Below are 24,132 nucleotides of genomic sequence, written 5' to 3'. Positions count from 1 at the left end.
TGAGCAAAAAACAATAAAAATATAATTTTTAAATTAAATAAATTAATTAAATTTAATTAAAATTAAAATTAAATTTTATATTAAATTTAAAAAATTAAAAACGTAAAATTTTATTTAATTTTTTTTTTAAAATTTATATGCTTGGTTTGAATTAATTGGAATAATTTTTAAGGTATACTTACCTGAATTTCATCTTCATTTTTATTAATTTAAATTAATTTTCATATACCTGAAATAATAAAAATTTTAATATTAATTTATTAATAATAATTTAAATTTAATTAATTAATTAAAATATTAATAAATTTAAAAAATTAAAAAAAAATAATAAATAAATATAAAAATAAAATAAATAAAATAAAAAAATAAAAAAAAAGTAATTAAATATAAATAAATAATAAATAAAAAATAATTTTGAAAATTTTAAATTAATAAAAATAAATAAAATTTACCTAATTTAAATATTAAAAAAAATTAAAAAATAAATTAATTAATTTTAATTTAATTTTTGTATAAAATTAACTTTTTATCTAAAAATATATTTTTTTATTTAAAATAATTTAAAAACTAATAAATAAACCTTTAACTGCCTTTTTTAAGTACAGTAATTTAAATAATCATTACCTACCAACGCAAAAAACCACAATAGAAATTTTCGGTAATTTTCACTAAACTCACATTTAAATAAAATTCACAAGAAATCTACAGGAGAAAAATACTGCCTTGCGAAAAAATTTATTTTATTGCCTTATTTTGTCATCATTACATTAATCACCGCGTAACAATATCCGTGTGCATGAACAAAACCATAAAAAAAAGAATATTTAAGGACTCTTCTATCTCATGTTGCTCCATATAAATTTAGTTGAAGCTCTTGCGAATTTTATGCTTGACACTTGATTATCGTCATTTATTAGCAACGTTTGTCGTTTCGCCATAGAATTTTTATTTCGTAAATCTTTCCGCCTTCTACTTTTTTTTTCGAGTTCTTGAAAAAAAAAAGAAAATAATGTGCAACAACGAGAAATAAATGTGTGGAAAATTGCCCATTAATATTATTTAAAATTAGTTAAAAGAAGTTTTTTTCTTATATTTTTGATAAAAAAAAAATTAAATTAAATAAAAATTAAAATTAAATAAAAATTAAAAATAATTAAAAAAAAATTTTAATTATTTTTAATAAAAAATTTTAAAAAAAATATTTAAAATATGTATTTCAATTACTTTTTTTAATTTTTTTTAACAGCAATTTAAAAAAAAATAAAATGACAAAAATTAGAAAAAAAAACTTTTTAACGAAGTCCCGAATAAATTTTAGAAAAAAAAATAACAAACCGAAATACAAACGAAGAGAAAGCTTAATTTTCAAGTAAATTGCATTTTAATTTAACGGCCATTAATTTTTGGAATTCACTTCATTTTCCGTACAGTTGTTGTCCCAATCGCAGCCAAAAAAACGAGCGAAATGTGGTAGAGTGTTAAAATCAGACACAAACTGTGGATCCAATTTATTTCCATTTTTATTTACAGCAGGAAAAAATTTTTGTGTGCAATGTTGGCGAGATGTTTGTGAAAAAAAAAATTAAAACGAATGTTCGAAGGGTGAAAAATCCTGTTTTCACAAAAAAAAAAACATTTCAAAAAGCGGCAAGAAATAAATCAATGTCGTGTTGCTGCTATTTTTTAACAAAAATTTATTTTTTTTAACATGTGGGTCGAGAAATAATTTCCAATTAATTAAAGCTGCTTATTGATGGCCCGAAATTTGATTGAAAAATATTTCAAATTAAAATCAAAGTGACTTCAAAGACTGGTTTCGAGTGTGTTTCCGAAAGGAGAAGGGCTTAAACCAATTATTTTATTACCATTTTCATTGAATTATTGCATTTACACACACATTTACTCTCTCTCGCTCTCTCTGGCTAATCAAATTACGAGATGAATTCTCTTTGGCTGAAACTCCGTGTGTAGGGAAAAAGGAAAGAAACCACACGCAAGTAGAGGCATGGAGCCCATGAGTGGTGTTTGTGCATTATTATTAAAATAGCTGCTAGCGACCTGTCTTTGTCATCAACTTTTAGCGTCGCACGATGGGGAATTTTGCTAAAATTAAAAAAAAAAATTGTAAAAAAATGTTCAGTATTTTAAACTTTTTTTAAATTGAATTTTTTTTAAATAAAAAAAATATATTTTTAATAAAATATTTAAAAAATATTAATTTTGATAAAAAAATATAAATAAATTAAAATTTAAAAAAATATTTTTTAAAAAATTAAAATAAATTAAAGTTTAAAAAAATTAAAATTAAATTTTAATTAAATTAAAATTAAAAAAAAATTATTTAAAATAAATATTTAATTATTTAAAAATTTTTTAAAAAATATTTTTAAAATTTTAAAAAATATTATTTTTAATAAAAAAAATAATTTATTTTAAAAAAAAAAAATACATTTTAAAAAAAAATTTATTTAAAAAAAACTTTAAAATTAAATAAAAATTTTAAATTAATATTTTTTTTTTTTTTTAAATTAATTTAAAAATTTTAAAAAAATATTATTTTTGATTTTTTTTTTAATTTTTTAAAATATTTTAAAATTATTTTATTATGATTTATTTTTAAATTTTTAAAATTTTTTTTTAAATAAAATGTAAAAAAATTTAAAAATGTCCCAATATATTTTAATAAAAAATAAAAAAAAATATTTTTTTTGTAATAAAAATTAACAAATTTTCCCATTGTGACATCGTCGTTGTAAAATACGATAAAACTCATTGTCATGCGATGCCATGAAATGCTCGGCGAACTACATAAGAGGTTGTGGTTTGGTGCACCTGTCATTCACTTGACAACGACGACAATGACGACGAACGACGACGACGACGTCAAAGAGAGGACAAACAATTTCGTTAAATTTTCCCAATTTTCACAAAGGTTTCATTGCCGCAAAAGACTAACGTACAAATTTCCTCTTTTTTTTGTGTCTTTACAGAAAGCTTACGTGATTATTTTAGTAAATTCGGCGAAATCACAGAAGTGATGGTGATGAAAGATCCGACAACGAGGAGGTCAAGGTAAGTGTCACTCTTTTTTTGATGATTTTTGCTCGCTTGTGCTTGAAATTGCATTACTTTTACAACTAAATTTGCATATTTTGCATGCCGGCATCATTCCATATATTAAAATTCAGGGTATTTGTGCATTTGAAGCTTTTCGATTCGACTATTTTCGCATTGCCAGACTGCTCCATTTTCGGTGTCATTTAATGCCATAACGACACATTTTGAGACAATTTCCGGTCTAAAAAATAAAAATTAAAAAAAAAAAATAAAATAAATAAATTAAAAAAAAAAAAAAAAAAAAAAAAAAAATTAAAAAAAAAAAAATTAAAAAAAAATAATTTTAAAAATTTTTTTTATTAATTTATTTATTTTTTTTTTATTTATTTTTTAAATATTTTTTTTTAATTTATTTTTTTTAAATTTATTTATTTTAATTTAATTATTTAATTTATTTTTTTTTTAAATTTTTAAAATTAAAAAACATTTAAAAAAAATTAAATTTAGAAAAAATTAATTAAAATAAATTATTTTATTTATTATTTTTTTTAATAAAAATTTTTAAAATATAATTTTTTTAATTTAATTATTTTTAATAAAAAATTCAAAAAATTTAAAAATATTAAATTTAAAAAAAAAAAATTAATAAATAAATAAAATTAAAAAATTTAATAAAAACTCACTCTTGCAAACTCATATTTTTGCTAATTTGTCGAATTTGACTCAGCATTTCGGGAAACGGGAATTTGTCAATGACATTTTCGTGTCCGATTATTTGAGTGCGTGTCGCTCCGGGACAAATTACGATAAAGTTGATTTGTGTGCGCTCGTAAAATGCGTCGTTCTGCGTTAATTTTAATGAGAAACAAAATTGGGGAAATTTTAATAAGAAAATTACCACTAATGAGCGCGTAAATCCAATAATCGCATGTTTCGTTCCCGAATAAACCGGCATGAAGAAAACTGGGCGAAGGCCTGCAATTGAAGCGATATTCAAAATTATTCCTCCGTTAATTTGACTTTTATTCAAATCTTTTCTCATTAATTCTATTCCGATTAAAGTTGAATTGACTGTTCCTGCCTGAAAAAATATATTTTTTTAAATTAATTTTGACATTTTTTTAAGAGAAAAATTTACTTACAAAATTAATATCAATCACTTTTTGATGTTGAAGTTCATTGGCAATGCCAGCAGCATTTATTAAAATGTCCAAGCAACCAAATTCGTCTTTGATGGATTTCATTGCGGTTTTGAGAGAATCGAATTCAGTAACGGAACATTTTCGATAAATGAAGTGAATAGAGTCACTTTTCAAAAATGTTTTAATATTGACTTCAGTTTCTTCAAGAAGGTCAATTATGCCAATTTTCTGAAAATTAATTAAAATAAAATAAAAATAAAATTAATTTAAAAAAATAAAAAATAAAAATTAAATAAATATAAAAAAAAAATAATTTATAAATTAAATTTAAAAAAAATTAAATTTAAAAAAATTAAAAAATTAAAAAAAATTATTTAAATAATTAAAATTAATTAAATTTAATTTAATTTAATTAGAAAAAAAATTATTTAAAAAAAAATAAATTTAAATTATTTTTTTTTTAAATATTTTAAAAGACAAAATAACTCACAGAAATTCCATTTTCAACCAATTCTTGACAAATTGCTTTCCCAAGACCTCCTAAGCCTCCAATAATGAGAGCACTTTTGTCACTAAAATTCATTTTTGGATACAAATTGTTGAAGATTTGATCGGATTTAAAGATTAAATGCAACTAAAGCTCATTCTTATCTTGAAAAGTTATTTGAATAATTTAAGTTTTTAATTGCTCTTGATCTGCTAATTGATCCAAATTCAATTCGATTGACAGAATTTGTTCCATTTTGTACTTTAAATAAATTCTTATTGCGATTTTATGACAATATTGGTCAGGATTTATGAATTTTTCTAAAAAAAAAAAATAATTAAAAAAAGTTTGCAATTAATTTAAATTATATAATTTAATACTTTAAATAATCAAATAAAAAATAATTTATTAAAAAATTAAGTTTATTAAAATAAATTGGAACATAATAAAAAAATAATTTAATTAAATTAAAAAATTATTTAAAAGTTTAAAAATAATATTTATTATTTCAAAATTAATAATAAACATTTTTTTAAATTAAAAAAATTAAATTATATTTATTATTTTAATTAAATTATTAAATATTTATTAATAAAATTTTTAAAAAATATATTTAAAAAAAATTAAAATTTGACAATTTTTTGACAAAATAATTTTTTTCAGTTCATTAAAAATTTAAAAACATGTAAAAATTTCAATTTTTAACTAAATTCTCGTATCTTAAAGAAATAAACACTTAACACAAGAAACCAAAAATATTCCTTTAAATCTCTTCATAAACATTTCTTCTTCCATTGATCTATCTACGGATACGGCATAAATTCCAATAAATCTTCATCACTTTGATCGCTCATCGCACATCTAATCGCCCTACATAAAATCCATTTAAAATCACGTTCCTTTTCAGCAAGAAACGCTCATTCCTTCAACACTTTCGGCCCAAAGTTCACACAATTTAAATGCAAATTCAAACAAATATCGATTATTTTCGTTTAAATAAACCCTCCTGATAAATAATTATTATTAGAAGTACGAAATATAAATAAATAAATATTTCGACTAACGAAGATTCGCTCGGCATTTATTATTATTATAAAGAAGGAAGCAAAACTGAAACAGGAAATAAATACCGTTTGAACGTTTTAGTAGACAACTTGCACTTCATGCCAAAAGACAATGGAAAAACATCCAGAGAGAAGCCGACAGACATATTAATCGGAAATGAGCAGAAAATATTATTTTATATTTACCCGTAGTGACACACGAAAAACATAAATAAATGATTGATTGATTACTTTTCCATTCAAAAAAAGAAAATATTATCATACCACGATTTGCTTAGCATTTATTTTATTATTATAAGCGAATGGTGTGGAGTAAATGAAATGAAAATGTTTTTTTTTTTGTTGTTGTTGCTTTGAGTATAAATCGAATATTTTATCATAAAAAAATATTTTTTTATTTTTTATTTTTTTTTTTTAATTTTTTTATTTTTTTTTTTTATAAAAAAATATTTTTTTATTTATTTTTTTTTACTTGTTTATTTTTTTTTCTATTTTATTAATTTATTTTTTTTTTGTTTATTGCATTAAATTCACTCATTTTTATTTTTTTTATAAATAATGCAGTAGAAATTTTTTTACATTTTTTTAAATAAATAAAAAAAATTATTTAAAAAAATTTCGAGAATCTCTCAAGAATTCGCTCAAAAAATTCGTTAATAAATAACGAAAGTTCAGCTTTTTTGAGTGACATTCGTTCATTGCATGACACGCTGCATAAATTATAATTTCCAACATGTATGCAATGTAAGTTGCTCCGTCGTTGTTGATGATGATCATCATGGCGAAGAAGCGAGATGCATGATATATAAACACTCGAACACACACACGAAAAATTACAAAGCGTCATGAAATTTAACATGAGAGAATTTTTCGTACCTTTGTAGGCATGTTGCTTTTTTTGGAGTTTTTCCGAGGAAATTTCATGTGCGATTTGTAGATTATTAGACATGCCTAAGCTACAAATGGCTTGCGTCACAAATATTTTCATAAAGTATAATGCTCAAAAACTCAAAGTGCTTATTTATTTATTTAATATTGTTTTAACGAAGATATTCTATATTATTTTATTATATATGTGTGTGTTGGATATATCTCTTCATATATCCTTAAATTGTACAGTGTGTTCAAGTTACATATTTTTTATTTGTGAATTTATTTTTTTTCTGAATCTTAAAAAAAAAAAATTATTAAAATATTTAATAAAATTAAAAAAAAATAAAAATTAAAAAATATTTTAAAATAAAATTTAATTTTTTAATAACCTTTTTTTATTTATAAGTTTATTATATTTTTTTATAATTCTTTAAAATTTATTATATAATTAAAAAAACATATTATTGCTTTTTAATATTTAATTTTTTTAATTATATTCTCCAAAAATATTATTAATTTTAAAATGTTATAAAATATATGAATTTATAAAAATTATTTTAAAAAATTTAATAATATAAAAAAAAGAAATTATGATTAATAAAAATATTAAAGTAGATACACATAATAGTATTAATTAATTAAAATTCTTAAAGTATAAAAAATATTTATTATATTATAATTAATATAAAAAAAATTATAAAAAAATAATATAATTAAAAATAATTTAAATGAAAAAAAAAATATAAAATCAAATTTAATTATATTTAATTAACTCTTATTTTTTTATAATTCATAATATATTAAATAATTATTTTTTTATTTTATTTTTTTTCTAAATCAATTTAAATTAATTATTCTTAAAATAAATTATAAATACAAAGAAATTTTGAAAAAAAATAAAAATTTTTAAAAATATTATAATTAAATTTAAAAAATATAATAAAGTTAAATTTCAACTTATCTAATTTTATTTTTAATTTTTTACAATTTTATTATATATTTTTTATAATAGATAATCAATCATCAATACTTTATATTTTATTATTTTTTAAAATAAGTTTCATAATTGTAATTATTTAAAAAATAAAATTTTAAATAAAATAATAAACAAAAAAATATTAAGTTGAACACACTGTACATCAGTACGATTTATTTGCCTTTCATACTTAAATTTATAAATTATTCACCGTCGAGTGTATTTTATTTTGAGATGAACGAAGAAGAATAGAACAAACAGGTAAAATTAAATACCTTTGACTACTTTCTCCTAGCATTTTGTGAAAAACTTTGAGATTGGGGTTTTTCTCGTACACAACCGAAAAAAAGGAAGCGAAACACACAAAAAAATAACATAATGAAAATGAGAAATCTATACATGTGAAAATTTCATATTTTTGCATCTTCTGATGCCAAAAAAGTTTACCTGTCGGTTTATTCGTGTGCTTTGGCGTCGTGCGTCGTACATTATTATTAAAAAAGGATATTAAAAATATTTTTGTTGTTTATGAAAAAGTTATTTTAATTATTTCTGTCTTTTCTTTGGGTCTTGAAAACCTGTCTATCCTCCTCTTTGTTGTTTTATTTTTCCAAAAAAAAAAAATATTTTTAACGAAGAGTCTGGATTTCGAGAGATAACGTGCACTACAAAGGCAAGTCCGATGATATAAATGGCATTTTAATAAAATTTAAATAAATTTTACGTAATTTCAAATGATAATTTTTCAATTAAAACTTTACCGCACACTCTCAGTTTTTGCAACATTATTTCTCTTTGCCTTTTTGTATTTAAATACTTTCAGCAGCAGCAGCAGCAACTAACTGCAAACAAACAACAAAAGTGACAATAATAATAATATTTTACCTTTTTCTCCTCTTGCTGCTGCCACATGCTCAAGGATAATGCAAATCTTCCTCGGTTTCAGTTATTTACTCAATATTACCTCAAATCCAGTAGCTCGGCACTGTAAATACACTGCAACGGAATCTTTTTGCATTATTATAAGTTTTCCAAACACAAAAGTTATTAATATTTATTTAGACTTCTGTTCTGGCAGTAGCTTGTCTGTGTGTGGCGAAAAAAATGCAATTTAAGTAACTTTTCCCTCGGTCTCTGGAAGGAGAAATTGTACAAGTGGTATTTAAAATTTACATAAGACAATTATTGTAATAGCAAAAGTTTATCAATTTAAATATGTGAAAATTGAATATTTCTACAAATTGTCGAGTTGTTGCAGCAAATGTTTTGCGCGCTCAGGAAAATGAGATAAGAACTTATCCTAAACATTATTTTTATCAACGAAAGCTTTTTCGAAAATCAGGGTTGAAAAATTTTTTTTGTTAGTCAAAAGTTAATTTTAATTATTAAATTATTATTAAATTATTAAAATATTAAATTAAAAATTAAATTATTAAAATAAATAAATTTAAAAAAAAAAATAAATTTTAAATTTTAAAAAAATATAAAAAAATAAAATTTTTTTTTTTAATTAAGAAAATTTTTTATTTATTTATTTAATTTATAATTTTTATTATTAAATGAAAAATTTAAAATTCAAAAATAAATTTTTTTAATAATTTTTAAAAAAATATATTATAAGAAGCTTAATTTTATTATTTTAAATCAAATGTCAAATAAAGTCAAATTTAAAATTTTTGTAAAAATTTAACAAAAAAATAATTAATTTTTTTTTTAAATATTTAATTATAATCAAAAAAATTATATTTTTAATAATTTTTCCAATATTATTGAAATTCAAAAATTTTTTATTTTTTTTTTTTTTTTTCAATATTCTTTTCATTTATTATTTTATATTTTGTTTAATTTGAGCTAATATAATTTTTATTTTTTTAATTTTCAAGTTTAATATTTATTTTTTAAAAATTATTTTAAGTTTAAATAAATTTAATTTAATTTAATAAATTAAAAAATATAATTAATAAATTTATAACAAAACCTATAATTTATAATATTTTTTATTTAAATAAATTAAAAAAATATTTTAAAAATAAATTTAAAAAACAAATAATTAATATTTTTTTATAATTTATTTTTAATAAATTAACTAATTATATTTTTTTTATAAATTTTTTTTAAAAAATAAAAGCATTATTTTAAAAAACTTTAAAAATTTTAAAATGTAATTTTTAAATAATAAAATAAAATTAATTTTAAATTTAATTTTTTTTAAAAAAAAATTTATTTATTTTTAATAATTATAAACTTAATTTTTTTTATATAATTATAAAATTATATAATTTTTTTTTAAATTAAGTTCTTAAAATTGACTTAAAATAGGACTAAATAAATTTAAATTTTTTTTTAATTTTTTTAAAATAAAAGCAAAAATTGACTTTTAACTCAACTTAATTTTCATCCCTTATTCTCATCGAAGTCATTCGAGATTAAAATGCGATACAAGTTATTTATCATTAATAACTGCTGCGTACTGTCAAATAAAGGATACCAATACACCTTGCCAAATTACACTCTCTCTCAACTAACATCAATTCGAAAAACCAGAGGAGGAGGAAATTTTTCGCAAAATCATCATTTATTAAAATTATAATCATAATCGCCGTTATAATAACAATAATAATGATAAAATATTCGGAAGAATGTCCATGGGCTCGAAATCATTGGCAGTCAGTCCAATTATTATTTCATTTCTAACGTTTCTATGCACGAGAAATAAAACCACAATTTTTGTGGAGTACGCAAGGTGTAGTTATGAAACGCATGCCAGCTTCGTGCCATATATTTTAATGAAGTGATATTTCATTTTTAAGCTTTTCCTGCTTTTTCTCGTATCTCTCGTTCGTACGTATTTTGATGTTTGATGCTGGCGGTTGTTTTTGCTAATTCATGCTTATAAACGCTTGGCTCATCTGACCACGAACAGTACATAAACATACAAAACCGAGAGTGCGGAGCATAATCTTCGTCATTATTTTTTATCGGAATTTATGAATTTTAAATGAGGGATTTGGAACATTTTTTTTTGTGTTTGTGGCAATAAAAGGGCATTAGAAAAATTGCAATTTTTGATAAAAATCTGGCAATTTCGGGGACAAATCGACGTAATATTTTTTAAATAATTATCGCGCTTGGATTATAATTAGCCACAATTTATTTATTTTTTTTAATATTTCATTTAAAAAAATCAAAAAAAAAATTTTTAAAAATAAAAAAAAAATATTAAAATAATAAATAAAAAAATAAAAAAATAAAAAAAATAAAATAAAAATAAAAAAAATAAATAAAAAATAAATAAATAAATGAAAAATATTTTTTTTTTATTTTAAATAAAAAATTAAAAAAAAAAAATAAAAAAAAATAAAATATTTTTTTTTAATTTTTTATTATTATTTTTTTTAAATAAAAAAATATAAAAAAAATAATTATTACATCAAATGCATGAATTACCTTGAATCCTTGAATAAAAATATTTATTTGCATGTTTTTGCCATGTAATGTCTTGATTCTTGTATGAATGTGTTCAAAATTATTTAAAAAGAAAATGTGACTTTTTTTCTTTCATTCATTACATTTTCATAAAAGACTTTTTTTATATAAAAAAAATATTTTACCAAAATTTAAATAGTTTTTCATTGAATTGATATTTTATTCAAGTTTTATTTTATTTTTTTTTTCTTTTATTTATTTTTTTATGAGGAAATAATTTTATTGAAAATACAAAAATTTCTTTTATTGTAAAAAAAAAATAAATATATTTTTTTTGTGTGTGAAATTTCTTATAAAATAATTTTTTTTTTCGTTTAGTTCCTCTTTTATTTTCTTTTCCTTCCTTTAGATTATTTTTTTTTCTTCTATAGAAATAGTGCACAATTTTATTTTTTTTTTCTCTTTAAAATTGGTTGAAAAATTTTTTTCTTAATATTTATTAATTTTTTTTTTATTTAATCTGAAAAACAAAAAATAAATTCATTAAAAAAGAAGAGTTCAAAAATTATTGTAATGTTTTTTCAGCTCTTCTGATCCATTTTCAATGGGCACAACTGATTCATCTACGGTATACGGTCGACCCAGGTAGGTTTCGAAATTTATTTTTTTTTAATTATTTTTCTTCAAATTAAAATAAAATTGGCAATAATTTGGGTGAAATGAGAATTTTTTTAATTTATAATTTTTTTTCACAGCAGAATAATTAATTTTAGCTAAATTTAAGTAAAAAAGTTGGAAAAATCACGCCTTTTGTAGTGAGCAATAATTTAAATTTAAATAAATATTTAGAGCAATGTTAAAGCTAGAATTTTTTTTCTTTAGAAATTTACCTTTAGCTCACGTAGAGGCGTTCTTGATGATGATGATGGATTTTATGACTGAATGAGAAATGTTTACCTCATCATTAGTTACACATTGCCACTCATTAATTTCATTCGGAATGACGTCATGAGGGATATCAGGACTTGATTAGGGTTTAACTTTCATATCTAACTCTCTTCATTTGTCTTCGTCCGTTTTTTTTTTGTTTATTTTTGGATAACTTTTTTGGGGAAATAAAATCAAAACTTTTGTCGAAATTTAAAAAAAAAATGAAAAAAAAAATAATTAAAAATTTATTTTTACAGGGGATTCGGGTTCATCACATTCGGAGACCCAGCTAGTGTAGATAAAGTTTTAGCACACGGAACACACGAATTAGATGGCAAAAAGGTGAGTATTTTAATTATTATCTGTCGGATGACAATTTCACGCGCATAGAATCATAAATCAAGATTTGCACGTGTACGAAAAAAATAAAAGTTTTCTTGAAATAACAAAATGAAAAAAAGAACATCAGTAGGGTGTTAATTGAATTTTTTCATTATCTTTTGTCTCGGCATTCTGTGTGCTTCGATGATGACTTCGATCGAACGAAGCTCCTTGAGCAATATTAGCGAAAGCACGTTAATCAAATTTCGTTTTCTATTTTTCTTTTGTTTTTTTCTTCAATTGTATTAGTTACGCGTTACATATTCTATTTTGTTTTTTGTCGAATTTTTTTCGATTTTTTTTTTGTCAAAAAATTTTTTTATTATTTTTCATTTTTATTTAATTTTCAATTCAAATTACGTTTACATTTCACGTTTAAATTCAAATCACATTAAGTTGAAAATAATATTGAAATTTTTATTTCATTTAATTAAAATTTTAATTTATTCCTTTGTAATTAATTTTTTAAAAAAAATTTAAATTAATTTTAATTATATATTTTTTAAAATAATAATATTTGAAGAATTTTTTACTTCAAAAAATTTAATTTCATTTATATTTTCAATATTTCAAAATTTTTAGAATAATTTAAAAATAATAAATTAATATTGAAATATTTATTTTATTAATTTTAATTAACTAATTTAATTATTTTTTAATGATTTTTTTTAAATTTAAATAATTTTTTAATTTTAATTTTTTTTCAGTTAAAATATTTATTAAAATAATATTTTTATTAAAAATAATATTTTTATTAAATATTTTTTTCTTTCTTATAGATTTAAAAAACTTTTTTTATTTCAATTTTTTTTAATTTTTTTATCATTTTTAATAAGAAATGATTTTCAATTTAATAAAATATTTTTTTAAATTAATTACAATTTTATTTTTATAAAATTAAATTTTTAGTATTTTAAAATAATATTTTTTTTTCATAAAATATAAATTTTTAATTTTATTTTGTTTTAAAAAATTATTTTCATTCATTTTTTTTAAATAAAATTTTAGATTAATTTTTTCATCAAAAAAATTAAAATATTTTTTAAAATTAATTTTAATTAATTAATTTAATTATTTTTTGAAATTTATATTAATTAAATAATTTTATTATTTTTTTATTAATTTAAAATTTTTTTAAAAATAATTTAATTCATTAAAAAATAATTTTAAAAAAATAAATATTTTTTTTCTTAAAATTTTTTATAATATTTGATTTTATTTTAAAAATCTATTTTTAATTTTTAATAAAATTTAATATTTTTATCATGTTTAAAGATATTTTTCAATTTCTCTTCTTGCTAATTCATTTTCAAATTATTTTTCGTATTTTTTTCTTTACAGATCGATCCTAAAGTAGCATTTCCCCGAAGAGCACATCCAAAGGTAAGTTCAATTCTTTACGGAATTTTGTCTTTTTATCAATTGAGATCATCATCTTGTGTGCTAATGATTAGAAATAACACAAAATTCGTGTAAACAAGTTTAATTCTGAGATCGATGGGAGAGCAAAAATTATTTTTTTTTTTTGAGAGAATGACGAGAATGTCGACTGATTATCAGTTAAAAGTGCTAAAAAACAAAAAATAAACAACAAAAACCTTCTGATTATCATTCTTCGAACAAATGATGATTCAGTTCTCTCTCGAACGTCAATCAAAAATGTTATTTTTTGTGATTTTTTTGAGTTTTTTAATAAACTTAACGTCTGCGGCGCAGAATAAAATCCCGGAATACGTTTGTGACACTGCCAAACCAGTTACAAAGTGCGATTTGAAGGATGTTCGAGTGACTTTTGCTCAACCTTTGTTCCATCCGAAAGCAACAGAGCCTCTAAAAGTCAAAAATTTTGAGATTTCATCACGATTTCTGCCGAAATTAGAGACTAAAGTGTGTCAATTCTTCCCGAATGTCGAACGTTACACAATTGGTCTCGTCGATCTCGAAGAAATTTCCGTAGATGCCTTCGCCGATTGCTCAAAACTGCTCGAAATCAACATTTTTGCCAACAAAATCCAACGTTTGAACGAGAATTTGCTCTCAAATAACGCAAAATTGAAAACTTTTTACATTTCAAGCAATTTATTGGAGTCCGTGCCCGTGAAATTATTCAAAGGTCTCACGAATTTGCGTCGAATTCAGCTTCCCGGGCAATCTTTTACCACAATTTCGCCCGAAGTCTTCCGAGATACGCCCCATTTGACGGTCCTCGATTTGAGTCGAAACCATTTACGGGACTTGGATGTCGAAAAACTCACCCAATATACGCCCGAACTGGTCTACATTTGGTTACGAGACAACGACTTCTCTTGCAATCGCTTACGACAAATCCAAAATTTGCTGAAAACGAAGGGAATTACGATCGAAAAGCGATTGGTGACGCAAAGAGAGCGAGATTACACGCCGGAAATGGTCGATGGGGTCGAATGTACTCTGTAAAAAAAATTTAATCAGACAAAAAAAAATTTATTAAAAAAACGAAAATTGGAAAAAAAGTAAATTAACGCGATAATTGTCTCTTGAATTAGAGGCGCATCAGTTGTAAATAATGGTAATAATCATAAATTGAAGTGTTTTCGTTAAAAATAAAACAAAAAGAAAAAAATTAATAAAAGAGCCGACTTTTTGGGTGACATGAACGTGACATATTGTAAAGTGATAAATAAAATAGAAAGAAGGTGCTTGGTCACGCAATTTTTTTTACTATTTTTTTTTTAAATTAGAGGGTAGTTTTGCTCCCCCTTTCAATTTAATTTTGGTATTTTTGTCGTAATTTTCGTCAATTGTTGGATCTTCTGCTAAATTAAATGAGGAATGGAGTGTTTCGATAATTTGCAGTTGGTTGTTGACTTGAATTTTTTATCTTTTGAGTTAATTGGTTCTCGTTAGGAATAAACGTTTGAATTGTTTTTATTTTAATTTTATGAAAAATGTTCGATTTTTGGTTTGGGAAAAATTTTTTAATTTTTTTTAATATAATTAAAAATAATTTAATTTAATTTTTAATTATAATTATTATTTATTAAAAATAAAAAAAAAAATAATTTTAAAATATAAAATGATTAAATTTTTATAAAAATAATTTAATAACAAATTAAAACTTATGAGGAAAAAAATGACAAAAATTTAATTTATTTTTTTTTTAATAAATTTAAATTAATTTTTTAAATTAATTAATTAATAAATTATAAAAAAAATCAGGATAATATTTTTTTTAATAAATAAAAAATAATAAAATTTAAAAAAATATAATTAATTATTATTTTCTAAATAAATTTCATCTAAATGAATTAATAAATTGATTAATTAATTATAACTATTACTTCATTTTTTTTTTAATTATTAAAATTTTTTTAATAAAAAAAATAATTTTAAATTTATATTAAAATAATAATTTTTAAATTAATCAAAATAAATAAATAAATTAAATATTTAATTAATTAATCAATAAAATAATATTTAATTAGTTAATATTTAATTTTTTAAATTTTTTAAATTTATTTTAATTATTTAAAATTATTTTTGAATAATAAAAATTATAAAGGCTGCAAAAAAAATTTTAATTCAAAAAAAATTAATGTTTTTAACTGAAATTTGATTAATTATTTATTAAAAAATTAATTTAATGATCCTGATAATTTTTTTCAACGAATAGAATAAAAATAAAAATTATGATGAAAAATAAAAAAAATATCTGACACTGACAGAAGACTCCCCCTAAAAATTTCACTTTTCTTGTCATTAAACTTCAATACACAAAAAACACAAACAAAAAATCAAAATTTGCTAACAACTCACTTAATACTTCTTCTATTAATATTCCGATCATTCCCCAAAAATTATAATAACTGAAACAGAAACAAACTCTTTTCTCTTCCTTTTGTGCTTTTTTATTCCCAAAAAAAAGAAAAAAATAACAATCCCGAATTAAAAATTCTCCCTGTTTTCATTTCACACACACTTTCAAGTCGAATCACAAGGCAAGAAGACAAGTACATGCATGCAGTCAAAACCCGACATAGTTTACAGTTCATAACACACAACAACTTTTCCAACTCATTTTTTTTTTGTGTGTTTCTGTATGCGAATTGTTGTTCATGTTGTTCATATTTAAAACTTTTTGATTTTAAAAAATTCTGTATTTGATAACAGACACTTGTCAAGAACGTTTTCCTTCATTTCGACTTTTTTTCTGTGTTTTTGTTATGTTGTTATTGTTGAAAATTTTATCTAGTTGAGTGCATTTTATAATTTTTTTTTTGCTTGCTTGTGAGAAATATCATTGTTTAAGTGATGACATTTGAACAAAAAAAGTTGGATAAATAATTTTTTAATGAAAATAATAAATATGTATTTGATTATTGTTTTTTTTATTTTAATTATTATGAGAAGAAAAAAATATATTCAAATTAAAAAAAAAATAATTAAATAATAAAATTTAAAAAAATTAATTAAATAAAAAAATAATAAAAAAAATTATAAATAAATTAAATAAATAATCAAACAAAAATAAAAATTTTAAAAATAATAATTTAATTTAATTTTTTTAATTTATTTTTTTTTTTTAAATAATTATTTTTTAAAAATAAATTTAATAAAATAATTAAAATTTAAATTAATTAAAAAGTAAATTTAATTTTAATTATTTAATTAAATTTATTTTAAATTTAAAAATTTTTAATTTTTAAATTAAAAAATTAAATTTAAAAAAAATAATTTAAATTTAAAAAATTTTTAAATTTAAAAACTTATTAATTAAAAAAAAATTATTAATTATTTGTAAATCAAATTTAATTTTAAATAATTTAAATTTTTATTATTTTATTAAATTTTATCCTAAAAAAATAATTATTTAAATAAATAAATAAAAATAAAAAAAATTAAATAAAAAAATAATTATTTAATTTTTTTTTAAAAAATATTTCAAAGTTTTTTTTTATTTTAATTTTATTTAAATTTTTAGTCACGTGATCGTTAAAAAAATTAATTATTTAGAATATTTAATATGAATAAGCAAAAAATATCGAGAGTGGGTAGTAGATGAATGACATTTGATGTGTGATAAGAATTTTTTCTCAATTCAATTTAAAAAAAAATTCAAAGAGAATTCTCGTCGTTTCTACACACAAACGCTTATCACTTAAAAATAATTATTTTAAGAGAGAACGCCTCGCGATTGAGAGAGAGAATAACTTACAATTTAGCACATATGATGAAAAAACTTTAATTAAATAGGATGGCAACCACAATAATTATTTAATTTTAGTACTGTAAACACAACCATGTCACTTTTCTCAGTCAAAAGTCTCCTCGTCCTGCTTTTGCAACTACTTCCATCGACCGAATCGTGCGCGAAACGCGTTTTTGTCAAGAAACATCCGTGCACGGACCTCGAATCGTCAACTTGTGTCCTCACGGAGGTCCCAAAACTCTTCATTCCCGTAAGTCGAACGCCATTTGCCGTCGACGAAGTCATCATTGAGGGCTCAATTTTGCCCGTTCTCAATTCCAGCATCTGCCAAACGTTTCCAAACACCGAAAAATTGCACGCTGGCGGCCAAATGATACAAAAAGTCGATGCGAACGCCTTCAAACTTTGCACGAAACTTCGTCATTTGTTCCTCGGAGCGAATCAAATCTCATCGCTTGAACCCGGGACGTTCGACAAAAACAAAAGACTCACCCATTTGTGGCTTTACATGAACGAGTTGGAAGAATTAGACGAAGATTTGTTTTTATATCAACGAGATTTGGAATTTTTATATCTTTCGTCAAATGCGTTGAAAAAATTCCCGCCAGAGCTTTTTCGACCATTGAGAATTTTGAAGCTCCTGACTTTGCACACGAATGAACTTGAGGAATTGGATGCTCCAGCAATTGTCGATGCCATGCCGCATTTGCGAGAAATTCAAATCCGCATGAATCCGTTCGATTGCAAGGAATTGCGACGAATTTTGAGAGTTTTTGAGGAGAAAAATATTTATTTGGGCAAAAATGGAGGCGATTTGGACAAATATGAGTATTCGTATGTCAAAGGATTCGAATGTGCCAAAAGAGCAGTCCATAAGAAAATTATCGTGAGAGTTTGCGGATGTAAAATCAAAGAAGGGCCTTGTCAGGGTAAGAGAAGATGTAAGATGGAAGAAAGAGATATCACAGTTTTAGTATGAATTTTTTTTTAAATAAAATTAAGTGAGTGAGTTCAGAAAAAAATAATAATTTTTAAAAATTAAAAAAGAAAATTAAAATATCAAATTTTACAAAAAAAAATTGTTTTAATTTAATCATTTAATTTTTTAATAATTTTTAAGCATATATTTTCTTTAAAATTATTTTTTTAAATTAAATTTTATTAAAATGTTAACATTTTTTTAAATTAATTTATTAATTTAATTTTTAGAATTAATTTAAATAATTAAATTATTTTTTTGAAAAGTAAAAAAAAATAAAATTTTAATTTTTAATGAATATGGTAAAAATTGATATTTCATTAAAAAATTTAAAAATTGATATCTATTAAAATTTTATAATTCTTTTTTAAATTTTTTAGTTATTTTATTTTTTTGAATATTTGAATGAAATATAAATCTTTAAAAATAATATATAATTTAAATTAAATTAAAAGTATTAAAAAATTTTATTTATATTAAATTAAAAATATTAAAAAAATTAATTTAAATTGAAATAATTTTTTTTTTAAATAAAAAAAAATTTACAAAAATTTAAAAACCTTATATAAAACTGATATTTCAAATTAAATAATTAAAAATTTAATTAATAAATTAATTTATAATAAATTTAAAAATTTTAATTAAAATCATTTTTTTAAAATAATTTTTATAGGCTTGAAAATTATTAAAAAAAATAAATCTCTTCTTAAAAATTATTTTTTGAAATTTATAAAAAAATTAAAATTTTTTTTAATTCAAAAATATAAAAAAAAAATATGTTTCATATTAAGCTAATTATTTAAATTAATTAATTAAAAATTAAATAATAAATTAATTTAAAATAAATTAAAAATTTTGATTGAATTTAATTTTTGAAAAAATTTTTTTTAGAAATATAAGCTTTAAAATTATAAAAAAATTAAAATTTCAATAAGAAAAAATTTGAATTCGTTACTTTTTAGTTTTTTAAAAATTATTTTTTGAACTTACTTCACTCAAAAATTTATTAAATAATTATTTTTTTAAATATTATAACAAATCTTTTGAAATAATTTTTGTCCCATTAATACTCGACGTCGTCGTCGTATTTGTTGAATTTCCTTCCAAACTTTTTCTTCGAATAATTTTCCTTATGCATTCCGTGTTTTTGTAATATTCGTACAAATATTTGTCTGGCTCACCGCCGTTCATGCCCATGTAAACATTTCTCGTCTGAAACGCTCTTATGATATATTTCAACTTTTCGCACTCGAACTGATTGAATCTGATTTGAACTTCGATGAGTTTCGGCATGGCATTCAGCAAGGCGAAGACATCCAAATCTTTTAAGCGATTATGATGCAAAGTTAGAATTTTCACGTTTGCCAATGGTTTGAAAACCTCCAAGGGGAATGAGTACAATTTGTTTGACGAAAGGTACAAATGTTCAATCCAAACGTTGTTTACGAAAAGTTGCGGATCCAGATGACGCAATTCGTTCATATAAAGCCACAAATGCGTTAATTTTTTGTTTTCCTTGAAAGTTCCGGGCGCCAAATGCTTAATTTGGTTCCCCCCGAGGAACAAATGTCGCAAATGGGGACAAAGATGAAACGCATGTTCCAAAATTTCTTCCACAGATTGTCCGCCGAGGTTCAATTTCTCCATATTTGGGAAAGTTTGGCACAAAGTCTCGTTCACGACGGGCAGCTTTGACCATTGAACCGCAACTTCGGTGACTTCGTCGGGCACATTACTCACCGGGATGAAACGAGGACTGATTCCTTCCAAAATGCATCGATGGCTGTCGGGTTCGCGACACTCGATGGGCTTTGCCATGTGTTTGTTGGCACAGCCCGAGACGAAATTGCTCGAAAAAGGTAGAAAAATAAACGAGAAAAGGAGAAAATGATTCATCATCGCTTCTAATTTTTTTCGCTGCTTTCTCTAAAACGTTCGGTAGGAATGACGGTAAACGACTGGTTTGTTTGCGGGAATCAACAAGACGCGATGAGTTGACGTGAGTTCTTAAATTGGTTGATTAGTAGTTGCGAGAAGATAAATAAACATAAATGTATATAAATATGACAGAAAAGAAAAAAATTCTAGCGACGATTATTACACCATAAAAAGTTGATTAAATTATGGATATTAAAGTGAAGCTGTTCCGGATTTACTTTGTAGTTGTGTGGATGGAATGTTATGACGTGTCTGCTTTATTTTATTATTTTTTTTTCGTAGAAAAAGTAAATCAGATGTTATGGAAGTGCAAATTTAACCAAATATTTATTTTTTTTAATTTCTTGATTTTTAAAAAATTAAAAAATAATTTTAAATTAATTTAATTTTTTTTTTATTTAAAAAAAAATTAATTAAAAAATTTAAAATTTTTAAAAAAATATTTTTTAATTATTTTTTCTTTTTTAAAATTTAAAAAAAAATATTTTTTAATAATTTTTTCTTTTAATTTATTTCATAATTTTAATTTTATTTTTTTTTAAATTTTCTTTTTAATTTAGTTTAATTAATTTAATTTATTTTTATTAAATAATTATTTTTAAAAAAAAATTTTAATATTTTTTTATAAATAAATTATAAATAAAAAATATTTTATTAAATATAAAAAATAAAAAAATATTTAAATAAAATATTAAGAAAATTATTTAAAAAATTAAATAAAAAAATAATATTTATAATAATAATAAATAATAATAATTATTTTTTTTATTTAATTTTTTTTTTAATTTTCTTAATATTTAATTAAAATATTTTTCCTAATTTTTTATATTTTAATCATTTTTTTATTTATAATCAAATAAATATTTTTATTTTAATATAATTATTTTTTATTTTATTTTTGCAATATTATATTTCTTCAAGCAGTGATATTTTTTTTAAATTTTTAATTTAATTAATTTTTTAATTTATTTATTTTGAAATATTAATTTTTATTTTTTATAAAATTTTTTATTAAAATTAATTTCATTAATTTTTTTTTATATTTTTTTTATTTAAAGACACAAAACGATAAAAAATACGAAATTCCATAAAAAAAATCACAAAAAAGATGAATTTCAATTGTCTCTCTCTCACACCAACTCAAAGAAAAAAAAACGATAATTTTTCATCATTAACTGTGGAAATGTTGCACGAAGAAATGCTAAAGAGGGTGAAAAGGTCAGACCTCTCATAAATTTTCTTATTAACCGTGTGTACATCTTTTCATGTGTTTGTGTCTCTCCATTCTTCAAAGAATCCGAAAAAAAACTAAAAAAAATCATCAACTCGTTGATCAACCCTTTTGGCGCAGAGAAAAAATGGCCCCAAATTGATAAGAGCGAAAATAAAGTGCTCGGCATTCAAGCAGGAAATGAAAAACGAGAGGTATTCAGATAGAAAAAGGGGTTTTCCTTTTGCCACAGTCTCTCGTCGCATGCATTGGAAAAACTACAGTGACTCAAATTTGACTGAAGAATAATAAAAAATCAACAAAACGGAAAACAGACGAAGGCATATAAGAATAATGAAGATAAATTAGGCAGTTTTTCATTCGTTTTCTCGGGTTTTTCTCGTTCAGACGAGTCTCGATGTCAAAACGTTAAAAAACTGAAAATCACTCTCACACATCTTCTTCTCGTTTTGCTTTGCTCCGTTTTTTGACAGCCAGTTGTTGTTGTTGCTGGCAAGTGTGTGCAATGGGATGTGGGTCATCAAAATTCACAAAAAGAAAACTTTTCTTAAATGTGTAAATATTTCATTTTTTTTTGCTGCTCGTTTGTTTGTTTGCATGACGACGACGACTACGACGAATGAAATGTGAAATGAAATGAAAGCACATGGCCTCGAGGTGAAAACATCAAACATTTTTTATTCCATTGTTCATTCATGAGTAATCGTCGCGCTGAGCTCGCCATAATTGAGTGACGAAATGTCTTTTTTACCGCAAAAAATGCAAATTTTGAATTAATTTTTGTTTTCAGATCTCAAACACGTGGTTAAAAATTTTACTTTGTGCATTGGGATAAAATTTAAAATGTTTATTGGGATAAAAATTCAAAATATTTTATGAGAAAAAAATTAAAAATGTGCATTGGGATGAAAATTTAAAATGTTCATTGGGATAAAAATTCAAAATATTTTATGAGAAAAAAATTAAAAATGTGCATTGGGATAAAAAATTCAAAATATTTTATGAGGAAAAAATTTAAAATGTTCTTTGGGATAAAAATTCAAAATATTTCAAAAATTTTGCATTGGGATGAGAAAAAAATAAAAATGTGCATTGGGAAAAAATTTAAATGTTTATGAAAAAAATTAATGTTCTTTGGGAAAAAATATTTCATTGGGTTAAAATAAAAAAAAAATTATTTCTTGGTTTTTAAAATTAAAAAAAAAAAAATTATGCATTGGGTCAAAAAAATTTTTTTTTTTGACAATATAATAAAAAATTTACACAGGGATTTTTTTTTGAAATAAATATTTTTTTTTTATTAATTTTACACACAAAAAAATTCTAAAACTAAAAAATTTGATAAAATTTCTACACTAAAAACTAAAATTTCTCTAACCATAAATTCGCGGACCTTCATTCCGCCGACTCGGCTTCGATTCTTGTATCACTTCGCGTTGATAATCCTCCTCCGTGAGACATTCGACGTCATTTACCGACGTTACGTGATAGTTACGATGTCTCGGCTGCCAATTCTCCGGCATTTCGTTATCCAAATCGACACTTCCTGCCTTCAGTACATCCATTATTGCTGCCAATCTGACACACTCAAAGTCATTATCGCGCAAATTTATGCGTTCGAGCTTCGGCATATTCGGTTGCATTTGTTCGATACTCAAGTCGATGAGTTCGTTGCCATGCAAATCGAGCCATTCGACTTTTTTGAGGTCTTTGAACGCCTCCGAAGGCACTTGTTTGAGTTGATTGCTGTTCAAAAAGAGCCATCGAAGGTTTTCTAAATTATGGAAGAGCGTTTCAGGCAAAGTTTCGATTTTATTGTCACTGATCGAAATTTCAATTAGAGCTAAATTTCGATTAAAAACGTTATTTTCGAGAATTCTCAAAGAATTTGCTCGTAAATGGAATTTTTTCAGTTTGGTACATTCGACAAAAGTATCTTCTTCGATTTCTTCGAGTTTGTGACTTCGAAAAGTCTCGATCACGAGAGTTTCCAAGTTCGGAAAGACTTCACAGAGGTTCGAGGTCAAAATCGGAATGCTGCAAGTGTTGGAAATTTCCAAATCTGTGATCGTTTCTGGCTTGTCCTCTTCTCGAATACTAAAAATTTTCTGATGTTTCGTCAGTCGTAACCCGTTGACGACGCAATATGTGTCTAAATCGAACTCTTCTCGTTCGCAACCAACCACGGCAGGTCCAACATAATGCGAAGCCGCGAAACTCACGAAAAGCGCGAAACAAAGTCCAACGACTTTGAGATCCGTCAAATAAATGGACATAGCGGCGCACATACACGTGTACTTAAATAGCTAATTAATGCAAAACTGACTGAGGCGAACAATTAATGGAAACGAGAACATGATAAGTCGCGATGATGAGATGATGTAAAAAATTCGAGAGCAAAAAATCACAAAAAGAGAGGGAGAGAAATAAGCGGATTGATAACAGAAAAGGTCAGTTTTC

The 24,132-nt window shown here is 22.3% G+C and overlaps 2 protein-coding genes across 8 annotated transcripts in view; one reads left to right on the top strand and one right to left on the bottom strand.

Annotated features, from left to right (window-relative positions):
- The window catches only part of LOC134832790 (RNA-binding protein Musashi homolog Rbp6), a 342,867-nt gene that overhangs the window by 126,393 nt on the left and 192,342 nt on the right, over window positions 1–24,132 (top strand). For 5 of the 7 annotated variants that reach the window (XM_063846952.1, XM_063846951.1, XM_063846954.1 and 2 more), the window contains exons 4-7: window positions 2,991–3,072; window positions 11,611–11,670; window positions 12,213–12,297; window positions 13,678–13,719. In XM_063846952.1, the coding sequence (XP_063703022.1) occupies window positions 2,991–3,072; window positions 11,611–11,670; window positions 12,213–12,297; window positions 13,678–13,719 (269 nt within the window). The remainder of the gene's footprint in view (window positions 1–2,990; window positions 3,073–11,610; window positions 11,671–12,212; window positions 12,298–13,677; window positions 13,720–24,132) is intronic. The other 2 variants (XM_063846956.1, XM_063846953.1) reach the window with 1 other exon arrangement.
- LOC134832791 (15-hydroxyprostaglandin dehydrogenase [NAD(+)]-like) lies at window positions 1,694–4,805 on the bottom strand. Its single transcript, XM_063846957.1, has 6 exons — window positions 4,690–4,805; window positions 4,200–4,427; window positions 3,956–4,138; window positions 3,741–3,901; window positions 3,000–3,298; window positions 1,694–2,103 (listed from the first exon to the last, which is right to left on the bottom strand). The coding sequence occupies exons 1-5, from the start codon at window positions 4,780–4,782 to the stop codon at window positions 3,178–3,180; spliced, it is 786 nt and encodes a 261-aa protein (XP_063703027.1). The 5' UTR covers window positions 4,783–4,805; the 3' UTR covers window positions 1,694–2,103; window positions 3,000–3,177.

This window comes from Culicoides brevitarsis, chromosome 2, assembly GCF_036172545.1.
Source record: "Culicoides brevitarsis isolate CSIRO-B50_1 chromosome 2, AGI_CSIRO_Cbre_v1, whole genome shotgun sequence".
Lineage (NCBI taxonomy): Eukaryota > Metazoa > Arthropoda > Insecta > Diptera > Ceratopogonidae > Culicoides > Culicoides brevitarsis.
The sequence above is the reverse complement of the archived record's forward strand: the minus strand, read 5'-3'. Positions and strand labels throughout refer to the sequence as shown.